This window comes from Oncorhynchus masou, chromosome 28 (assembly GCF_036934945.1).
Source record: "Oncorhynchus masou masou isolate Uvic2021 chromosome 28, UVic_Omas_1.1, whole genome shotgun sequence".
In the NCBI taxonomy this organism is placed as follows: domain Eukaryota; kingdom Metazoa; phylum Chordata; class Actinopteri; order Salmoniformes; family Salmonidae; genus Oncorhynchus; species Oncorhynchus masou.
This window is the reverse complement of record NC_088239.1, coordinates 74,129,446-74,140,217: the sequence shown is the minus strand read 5'-3', so window position 1 is coordinate 74,140,217 and position 10,772 is coordinate 74,129,446. Positions and strand designations below refer to the sequence as shown.

General features: G+C 42.2%; 2 protein-coding genes across 5 annotated transcripts; one reads left to right on the top strand and one right to left on the bottom strand.

Moving 5' to 3' along the window:
• Positions 1–90: 90 nt before the first annotated feature.
• On the top strand, positions 91–9,496 carry dnlz (DNL-type zinc finger). 2 transcript variants are annotated; one of them, XM_064943280.1, is made up of 3 exons: positions 91–504; positions 1,292–1,431; positions 3,313–9,496. In XM_064943280.1, exons 1-3 carry the CDS (start codon positions 199–201, stop codon positions 3,473–3,475), a joined length of 609 nt encoding a protein of 202 aa, XP_064799352.1. In that variant the 5' UTR covers positions 91–198; the 3' UTR covers positions 3,476–9,496. The 2 variants fall into 2 exon arrangements, 1 of the variants encoding a protein (XP_064799352.1); XR_010452129.1 differs by lacking the exon at positions 1,292–1,431 and having other exon boundaries at positions 379–504; positions 3,313–3,427.
• Positions 3,717–7,200, bottom strand: LOC135518251 (golgin subfamily A member 6-like protein 22). 3 transcript variants are annotated; one of them, XR_010452128.1, is made up of 3 exons: positions 7,063–7,200; positions 4,046–6,676; positions 3,717–3,902 (listed from the first exon to the last, which is right to left on the bottom strand). XR_010452128.1 is itself a non-coding variant. In XM_064943271.1 (2 exons), exons 1-2 carry the CDS (start codon positions 7,198–7,200, stop codon positions 4,724–4,726), a joined length of 2,091 nt encoding a protein of 696 aa, XP_064799343.1. In that variant the 3' UTR covers positions 3,717–4,723. The 3 variants fall into 3 exon arrangements, 1 of the variants encoding a protein (XP_064799343.1); XR_010452127.1 differs by having other exon boundaries at positions 3,717–4,419; positions 4,669–6,676; XM_064943271.1 differs by having other exon boundaries at positions 3,717–6,676.
• Positions 9,497–10,772: the final 1,276 nt, after the last annotated feature.

Here is a 10,772-nt window from a genome sequence, read left to right as displayed (position 1 = left end):
ATAGACCCGCCTTCTTAAAATGGTGGTTTCTCATTGGTGTAACGCGAAATCCGTCACGAAAATGGAAACAAACGATTGGCTTCTATTCAAAACCAATCAACCATTTTCTTACGCATCATTAGATTGAGTCGCAATCACTTTGAGGACAACACGCTTGACGGTACCGAATTTTAAATATTTTCGTAGCAATTTTCCTCAATGTTTCAACAGAATGTGATCCGGGTTACGAATCTTATATTTTGGCATACAAGTTATACTTTGTCGAGATCATGGACTCAGTTATCAAGGACAAGACTACTGCACGTACAACCGCTTGCATCAGGGACAAGTCAATGGTCCTCTTCACAGTCAAGACACAGCAGTGGTCCGATTTTGCCAGTTGCTTTCTGGCAGTATCGAAGAGACGTACCTCTACATAACCAATTCTCTACCACAACACACGTCTGCAGCGATTCTATTGGGAAGATTCATTCAACGCATTACCACTTGGTTTACACATGCAAGGTAATGGATGATATTTTAAATGGAAGATAAGTTATTTTTTACATCATGTTTCGACAGTGACAGTCGTAGTATGATTTGGCAATCAAGATTTGGTTGGTGATGTGATCAAAACACTGGTACTCAGGGCCCCTATCCACAAAACATCTCAGAGTAGGAGTGTGATGGCTTTTTATTTTGTATTTATTTTTATTTAACTAGGCAAGTCAGTTAAGAACACTTTCTTATTTACAATGACAGCCTACCAAAAGGCAAAATACCTTCTGCTGGGATAAAAAAATATATATAATATATATATATGAAAATGTCCATGTATTGTCATTGTGATGTGGGTTTTGTCCTATATTTATTTATGTATTTCTATATATTGTAACGACCCTGGGTTTTTAAGCGCGGAAATCGACTCTGCCGCACGAGCGTGCTGGACTTCGGGTTAGAAGGTCAATTGTTCGAGACCTGCTCCCTGCCTGTGTCATTACAATATATATATATATATATATATATGACAAAACACACATGGCAATAACAATACATCACGCAAAGCAGCCACAACTGTCAGTAAGAATGTCCATGATTGAGTCTTTGAATGAAGAGATTGAGTTCAAACTGTCCAGGTTGAGTGTTTATTTGCAGCTTGTTTCTGTCTCTTGCTGCAGCAAACTGAAAAGATCAGTTTAGCCTTTTAGATAATAATGAATACGATTATATGGATAGTTTTATAAAGTTCAGATTCACCCAGACTCTTCTAATGAACTGTATCATTATTTGACTGTAAATGATCTGTATGCAGGTATGCTCAACCAGGTCAACAAAGAGGATATCCACGGTAGCCTATCATAAAGGTGTTGTCCTAGTGACCTGCCCAGGATGTGAAAAACATCACATTATTGCTGACAACTTGGGTTGGTTCTCTGATCTGAAGGGAAAGAGGTTGTTAGCCAAGTTAATATTGGTCTGAACATTTTACATGCATGTATTCTACAGTTGTGGCCAAAGGTTTTGAGAATGACACATTATTTTTCACGGAGTCTGCTGCCTCAGTTTGTATGATGGCAATTTGCATATACTCCAGAATGTTATGAAGAGTGATCAGATGAATTGCAAAGTCCCTCTTTGCCATGCAAATGAACTGAATCACCCAAAAACATTTCCACTGCATTTCAGCCCTGCCACAAATGGACCAGTTGACATGTCAGTGATGCTCTCATTAACACGGGTGGGAGTGTTGACGAGGACAAGGCTGGCGATCACTCTGTCGTGCTGATTGAGTTCGAATAACAGACTGGAAGCTTCAAAAGGAGGGTGGTGCTTGGAATCATTGTTCTTCCTTTGTTGACCATGGTTACCTGCAAGGAAACACGTGCTGTCATCATTGCTTTGCACAAAAAGGGCTTCACAGGCAAGGATATTGCTGCCAGTAAGATCAACCATTTATCGGATCATCAAGAACTTCAAGGAGAGCAGTTCAATTGTTGTGAAGAAGGCTTCAGGGTCCCCAGAGAAAGTCCAGCAAGCCCTGGACCGTCTCCTAAAGTTGATTCAGCTGTGGGATCGGGACACCACCAGTACAGAGCTTGCTCAGGAATGGCAGAAGGCAGGTGTGCGTGTATCTGCACGCACAGTGAAGCAAAGACTTTTGGAGGATGGCCTGGTGTCAAGGAGGGCAGCAAAGAAGCCACTTCTCTCCAGGAAAAACATCAGGGACAGACTAATATTCTTCAAAGGTACAGGAAGTGGACTGCTGAGAACTGGGGTAAAGTCATTTTCTCTGATCAATCCCCTTTCCGATTGTTTGGGGAATACGGAAAAAAGCTTGTCCGGAGAAGACAAGGTGAGCGCTACCATCAGTCCTGTGTCATGCCAACACTAAAGCATCCTGAGACCATTCATGTGTGGGGTTGCTTCTCAGCCAAGGGAGTGGGCTCACTCACAATTTTGCCTAAGAGCACAGCCATAAATAAAGAATGGTACCAACACATCCTCCGAGAGCAACTTCTCCCAACCATCTAGGAACAGTTTGCTGACGACCAATGCCTTTTCCAGCATAATGGAGCACCTTGCCATAAGGTAAAAGTGATAAGTGGCTCGGGGAACAACACATCGATATTTTGGGTCCATGGCCAGGAAACTCCCCAGACTTTAATCCCATTTAGAACTTGTGGTCAATCCTCAAGAGGAAAAAACACAAATTCTGACAAACTCTGAGCATTGATTATGCAAGAATGGGCTGCCATCATTCAGGATGTGGCCCAGAAGTTAATTGACAGCATGCCAGGGCTGATTGCAGAGGTCTTGAAAAATAAGGGTTAACACTGCAAATATTGACTCATTGCATCAACTTCATGTAATTGTCAATAAAAGTATTTGACACTTATGAAATGCTTGTAATTATACTTCAGTATTCCATAGTAACATCTGACAAAAATATCTAAAGACACTGAAGCAGCAAACTTTGTGGAAATTAATATTTGTGTCATTCTCAAAACCTTTGGCCATGACTGTGTTACAAGGATATGTATTATCCCGATTGATAGTGATATGCACAGAAGAGAAATGGAACTGCAGTCATAGTGAATCATAAGTGAATCCCGTATTAATAGGTTGTAACGTTTGTGTGGACTAAAGGGCCCTACACACTTCACGCAAATGCAGCATCATTTTCTCACACAGTTGTAGGTACTTGAGATTTGGAACAAACTATATATGATGCTCCTTTGCTCTGTTTGCATGAAGTGTGTAGCCTCCTTAAGATGAGTATTATTCCTGAATCATTATTTTTTTATTATTCATGTTGGTTATTTTTCCCTACAGGAACATTGAGGAAATCCTTGCAGCGAAAGGGGAGAAAGTGAAGAGGGTAGAAGAAGAGGCGGCCTTCGAGATTGTTATAGATGAGTCCGGCAAGGATACAACACAGACTGCTCAAGATGCAAAGAAACCTTCACCAGAGTCTGATGACTCAGGGAAATCATGACTAACTCTCTGTGGGTGTGGGTGCGCACAACAAGGACATTGTTCTCTATGAGGGGAAAAATTGCTATTACTAAGTAAATGTAACACTTTTGATATTTCTATCTCCATATTGTTTTCATAAGATGCTGATAATTTCTTATCACACTATTTTATACCAACTGAACACTACTGCCAGAATATTCCTTGGGTTTACACCAATCTTACTACTACTGCACTGATCACACTCAAACAGAAGAGGAGGATGCTTACAATTCATTTTTATTGTAAAGTTGTATGATATAAAGCATGAAGAATTAACATCCAAAGGCCCATTTAGGGCCATGGCAAACTGCCTATCATAGACCCTATCCCTCTTCCTCCATGGTGTCCTCCAGCAGCACATGAAAGCAATGCTGTCAATCCACATGGAAGCAGAACATGGAGTGCTCCTGTAAAACAATTATCCCGTCAGGAATTAGTCGAACAGTCATTGAACGAATGGGATTCACAGTAATACATTAGTCTGAAAATGTTCAATCATGAACCCCAGTTCTGGAGCCCCTATCCTCTCATCACAAGCCCAAGCACTTACCTCATCTGCTCTTTTGTGTTTTCCTCTTCCTGCCTCCCTCCCTTTCATCCTTTTCTATTGATGCTTCAACAGATAAAGAGACCTCATATGCCACAATCTGTTTCAGGAAAAAAACATCTGAAAGCCCACTTGAGGTGAATAATCACATGAGATCAGGAATTGTGGTGTTGAAGTGTAGTTGAAAGACGTTGCATAAATGCACTTCTATCAACACTAATACAGTTGTCTACAGAGAACAGGCTTTGATAGTAAACACTTACCTAATGTAGTCATCCAGCTGTGCTCCTCCTCCAACCCTCCCATCCTTTCCAATTGATGCTTCAACAGATCTGTTTCTTTGGCTGCTCTTTTCATCCATCTCAGACTTGAACAGGCTTAGAAAGAGGACAAAAGGAAACCAAAGCAACTTTAACTTGACCTTTTATCCCATGGTCATTCTTGATTCTGTCCATCAGAACTTGAATTCTATATCTCCTACTTCTCTCCTGATAAACCACTCTGGTCTCTCTTCCTCCTCTCTCATGTTTTCTCCTCTTCACCCTCGGGCCTGGCTTCCTTATAATTTCCTCGTTTTACTCTTAAAAAAAAAACTTGTTGTTGTTTATTTCCATCTATCAACATACCTAGGAGCATTGACTTGTACATTTCTTCTTTTGTCTGCTCCCTTTCTTTTGTCATCTACTGAAAAGTTGTCGATGCCTCGTCCGCCGCTTTCTTCTGCTTCTTCCTTGTTCTCCTCTTTGCAGACTGTGCGTGAGCGGTCTCTGGACGCTGCTCCCTCTCTTCCCTCCGCACAGAGGCGTCAGATGTAGACGCTGTGACCTCGTATGCCACCACCTGTTTTGCTCTCTGTGTCTGTCCTTTATTCTGACACAGCGCACGCCTCTTTTCTCTTTCAATCTGTGCATTCCTCTCTTCTCTCTCATACAGTTTCTCCATCTCCATCTTGAACCTGGCCTCGTGAGCTTTTATTCTTTGAAGCTCTGCTCTCTTCTTATCCTCGTCCCGTATCCTTGTCTGCCTTTTCTGTTCCTCCTTCTCTTGTTCCTGCTGTATCTTCAATCTCCTTTTCTGTTCCTCTTTCCTCCTCTTCTCTTCTTTCTCTCGTGCCTTTTGCTGCATCTCCAACACCTTCATTCTCTCCTTTTCCCTGTTCCTCTCCTCCTCCATCCTCTGTTTCTCCATCTTTTTCTCTTCCTCTGCCCTCTTTTTCTCTTCTTTTGCACGGGCCTTCTGTTGCATCTCCTGCTGCTTTCTCTCTTTTTTCTCTCTCTTTTTTTCTTGCTCTTGTCTCTTTTTCTCATGTTCAATCTTTAGTTTCATCTCTGCCTTCTCCCGTTTCCTCTGCTCCTCTAACTTGTTTTTTTCCATATTTTCTGTCCTTTTCCTTTCCTCCTCATTCAATTTCTTCTGTCTCTTTTCCCACTTTTTGAGCTCTTCGTCCCTGGCTTTTTCCTTCCTCCTTTCAATCTTCATCATCTCTTCATTTCTCTTAGCCTCATACTTGAAATATTTGATCCTGTCTGCGTAGCTCATGGCATTAAGTTCTTCTATCCCTCGGCTCGCCATCATAGACATTGCATTGGCGGTTGCAAATGTCCCTTCCATTTTACCACTATCAATCTCCTTCCTGTCCCTCTTACCATAAGGATCCCTGTGTAGACATCTCTGCTGTTGTCCACTCATGCTCTCCTCACTTTCACTACTCTCCTCCTGACTTGTGTCCTCACTCACACTCTGATACACATCATCCTCAGACGAGCACGAGGGAGTCACATCATTCTCAGTGATGACGCGGAGCGCCTTGATGTAGTCAGCTTCTGTGTTCACTCTGTGAGCGAGCGGGCACAGCTCCTCGTAAATGGATTTCCATGTGAGTGACTCCTCAGAAACGTCGTCAGGCAGGTATAGATCAGATGATTGTCTCTTGAGCACATTCACAACCTCTGCCAGGTCCTGCTCGGTGTCCCCCTGAGTGTTCTCTCTCCTCACTGGCGTGGCCTCTGGGCTGGCCGGGCGCTCGGGGGCTGTGGCAGGGGTATTAGATCGTTTTACTGCAGAGGAGCAGGAGGCCTCAGTGTCATCGTTCTTGTCATCGCTGTTTGCCATTTTCTTCAGAATCTCTTCCTTTCTCTTTTGGGCCATCCTCTCTTTCAGCTGTGCTTTATACATGCTTGCAATTTCTGCTCCTCTCCGTTGAACTTCCTCAGACAATTCCTCAGACGATGCAGTCTCTGGCCTCTTAACCTCATCCTTGACCTTTGCCTGGCCAGTCAATGGGGACCTGGGGTGGACCTGCGGATGGGTCTGTCTCATCCGGGCAGGAGGGCCGGAAGCCAGGAGGTGGGATGGGACAGCAAATCTGTGTGAAGCGTGTGGGTGTGACGTCTTGGACGGAGAATGAGGCCATTTATCAGGGGAGCTGCAGCTCTGTGTGTCCAGAGGGGGAAAGATTGAGTGTTTCTTAGGTGGGTCCTTCTGGGTGCCGGCAGCATGCTGGTCAGGCTCCGATTGGCTGTTGGCGAGGTACCTGTGGTGGTTGTACCTGGGGAAAGCTGGCAGTGTCGGGGAGACGGGACAAATAATGGAGGAGGTGGAGCGCTGCTTGATCACCCCTTTATCCACCCCAATCTGTATGATGACAGACACACTTTTATTACTTAATAGCTTGATGGTTATTGTTATTACTATCTTAAAACAATTACAGGTGTATAGGTAATAAATATCATAGAGAAAACACGTTTTATTACTGTATATTAGCCTATTAGGAAAATGGGAAGGTCCACACTTTTGGAATCATTCCAATTCAGAAATTCTTCCATTCCTTTTCAACTTTATTCTAAGAATGCAGACCTTCCTCAGAATACTACCAGTGTGCAGTTCTTTTTCTTGCCTTCTTATTTCACTATTCTACCTATTGAGATCTCATTTCTGTGTATCAGGATTGGGAACATCTAAAGCAACTACAGTATATCTATTTATATGAAAGTCTGATTAAAGAAAACGGCTCTTGTTACCTCCTCCAAGAGTTGGTGCAGCCTAAATATTTCTCCATACAGCGCCTTAATCTCCCTCATGTTTCCTCGCTCAGTTCTCCATGTCTCTCTAGCCAATCTCCAATGGGCGAGGTCAAGGTCATGGATATCCTCCCGCATGCCTAGTTCAACCTGGGTTCCCTTCTCATTTAGCCTCTTCTTTTTCCTCTTCTTCTGGATTGAATCGGTGTTCTCCTTGTCCTTCCTACACACCTTTGGGGCAGTAGGGATTTTGCGAAAAGAACATGGTCTATTTTATGTTACTCATTGGATTATTATGTGCCTTCCATTGTATTTCGTTGATATAGAATATCAATAAGGTATAATGTTGACACTAGATCAAGCCATGGTTTGTACAAAGTTTACACTGATTGGCCATACATGATTAGTCTGGACCACTTTAGTGGGTCGTAGATTTAGCCTGCAGATGGGACTTACATTAAGGCTGGGGAGTTGTGAGGAGTTGTGAGGCTGGTGTGTTCTGGGCCCGTGGAGTTCAGTAGTTCCTGTGCAGAAATCATCCTTTGCAGACCGATTTGCCCATGGCTAGAAATGAAAATGATGACAAACAACCTCATTTCTGACTGCATATCATGGTACAAGCTTGTTATTTTCAATCTTAGAAAAGCTCATAGGCCTATATGTCAAAGTGATGATTTTAAATCACTGGAGTTTTGACTATGAGGGTGGTGAGAGAAAAGATATTCTAACCATTCTTATGATGAGCCTTGGAAAGGTGAACTTTCCCATAGTTCCTTCAATTACAGTAATCCTGAAAAAGATACAATATGGCTTAAAAATATGATTATATTATTGAAATCATCTAAATTAAATTGTGCCACAAAGTAGGCCTTTTCACACTAAATCACAAGTGGTCACAACTACTTACCACCAAAATAACCATCCAAAATATAGCAATGATTTTGACCCTGAATTGAACTTGTAAGTGTTGCTGTAATATGACAGTAACGCTATGGCAAACCTTTTAGGCTGTCATCATACCAGAATACAATCATTTATGACATCACAATTGTGATGTAATGTGGTGCCATGGGAAGCCACACCCACCATGACAGACAACAAATCACCAGAGCCACATAGGCCTATTAACCAATTAATCCACTTCTATGTTTGAAATACAGTATATTTAGTACTAGTAAGCTCATGTATTCATAAGAAAAACTGTACGTGTTGTAAATTCAATGTAGATTCCAGTTTCAAATGGTAGACATTGTAACTCTTCAGGATGTGGCAGAGTATGAAAACCTTTGCGCTGTCTCTGATGCAGGTGTTTTATTCTCCCACTCATTATGACATCACTGTGACATCATATGGTGGACATTTTCCCTGAGTTTGACATCTCCGGGGATAATATGCTGTGTGCAGACCACTTTCACACATATGCACTAGTGCAATCATTGTATTTCCTCCTGCATGAATGTATAATTGCAACGTTACATCATTTTTACAATTGTGTGTCTTTCTATGGGACTCCCAATCATGGCCGAATGTGACACAGCCTGGATTCAAACCAGGGACTGTAGTGACGCCTCTTGCACTGAGATGCAGTGCTTCAGACTGCTGCACCACTCGGAAGAACAATATAAACGCATATTCAAAGAATTTACTGAGTTACAGTCCATATATAGGCCAATTGAAATTAATTAATTAGTCCCTAATCTATGGATTTCACATGACTGTACAGGGGTGCATCCATTGGGTGGGCCTTGGAGGGCTCACCCACTTGCAGCCAGGCCCAGCCAATCAGAATGAGTTTGTCCCCACAAAAAGGCATTATTATATGCAAATACTTGTCAGCCTCCCTCCCAGCGTGGCTACAAATTCTCTAAAAGGATGTTCGAGGCACCTTATGGTTGAAAAATTAAGATTCAATTATCGAGCAACAGCTCTGGTGGACATTGCTGCAGTCAGCATGCCAATTGCACACTCCCTCAAAACTTGAGGCATCTGTGGCATTATATTGTGACACAACTGCACATTTTAGAGGCTTTTTATTGTCCCCAGTACAATGTGCCCCTGTGTAATGACCATGCTATTTAATCAGCTTCTTGATATGCCACACCTGTCAGGTGTCACACCCTGACCATAGTTTGCTTGGTATGTTTTTATGTTTTGTTTGGTCAGGGTGTGATCTGAGTGGGCATTCTATGTTACATGTCTCGTTTGTCTATTTCTATGTTTGGCCTGATATGGTTCTCAATCAGAGGCAGGTGTTAGTCATTGTCTCTGATTGGGAACCATATTTAGGTAGCCTGTTTGGTGTTGGGTTTTGTGGGTGATTGTTCATGTCTCTGTGTTTGCAACAGATAGGGTTGGTTTAGGGTGTCGCGGTTTTTGTTAGTCTATTCATGTATAGTTTAATTCATTAAAGAACCATGAATAGAAACCACGCTGAGTTTTGGTCCGCCTCTCCTTCACTGTAAGAAAACCGTTACATCAGGTGGATGGATCACCTTGGCAAAGGAAAAATGCTCACTAACAGCGATGTAAACAAATGTGAGCACAAAATGAGAAAATACGCTTTTTTTAGCATTTGAAACATTATTGAGATTTTTTTTTTATTTCATCATGAAACATGGGACAAACACTTTACATGTTGTGTGTTTATTTTTTTTCAGTGTACATTTCCAAGGCAACAAATCCTCTAAAACGAACCTTCTCTGGGGTAGGCAAACTCTGAGCTTTCTCATATATCCTGAATCAATTGTCTTTTTTGCGAGTTAAGGACCAATGAAATCAGATCGATAGGAGTGGGGGAAAAAGGGGTTTGTGCATTGATAAGCACCTCAAATTAAGTTAACAATAGGTAATAAAATATGTCACTTTTTCCCATAAGATGGATCTAATTTGGACTATTTTACACCATAGCCTGATGAAATTTACAATAACTTCTAGAGTAAAGACGTCCCCATATATAGGTTCAGTTTGCTCCAAGCAGAACTGGGCTAGGCGATGCAAACTTCTGTGCTCACACTCCCTAAAGACCTTCGCTTGAAAAACTAGAAGAAAGAGGCAATATTACTGTTTGTCTATTTTGAGCCACCGTAGTAACAATATAGCCAGAAACACTTCCTCAAAATAGATACATCAAGAAATCTGTATTGAATTCTTTACGTTTTTGTAGAGGAGGTCTTAGTCGCACAATTACACATCAGTTTAGTGCAGTAATTCTCAAGTGGATGATAGCAAACACTTCATTGAAGACTCCCGTGGAGGGAGTACAGAGCTTAGCATGTCCCTCAAGGAGGCTAAAAAAAGATTTTGACTTGGAAAAGTTGAATATTTTCAGGAGTCAGGTAATTGTTTAAGGGAGGAGGATTGGAGGGAAAGAGAGAGCAGGTTGAAAAGACTGAGGGAGGCAGAGGATGGGTTTGTATCTGTTGAAGATAGCAATGACAAGGGAGAGGGAATGTCGAGGAAGATTGGTATCAAGTTGAAACAAAGTGGGCCGGACACCAGTTTGAGTTCTGGAGGTGAAATGGAAGGGGCAGAAGGTATTGGGAGGAGCTTGGAGCCCAAGCCTTCCATTGATGGGCATGGCTATGATAAAGATACGATTGGTTCAGTGGGAGTAAGATTTTTGAAGAAGGTGGAACCAGGCCTTTTGTCTGATCCATGGTCGGTTTCAAGTTGGGTAGAAAAGATGGTGGGTGCCATTGAGTCGGTGAAGG

Excerpts from the sequence above, each read along its gene's own strand:
- dnlz (XM_064943280.1), top strand. The coding sequence starts at position 199 with ATGTTTCAACAGAATGTGATCCGGGTTACGAATCTTATATTTTGGCAT. Across the intron at positions 505-1,291 it reads ACTTGGTTTACACATGCAAG|GTATGCTCAACCAGGTCAAC; the intron begins GTAATGGATGAT and ends ATCTGTATGCAG. Across the intron at positions 1,432-3,312 it reads TCTGATCTGAAGGGAAAGAG|GAACATTGAGGAAATCCTTG; the intron begins GTTGTTAGCCAA and ends TTTTCCCTACAG.
- LOC135518251 (XM_064943271.1), bottom strand. The coding sequence starts at position 7,200 with ATGCGGGAGGATATCCATGACCTTGACCTCGCCCATTGGAGATTGGCT. Across the intron at positions 6,677-7,062 it reads TGCACCAACTCTTGGAGGAG|ATTGGGGTGGATAAAGGGGT; the intron begins GTAACAAGAGCC and ends GTCATCATACAG.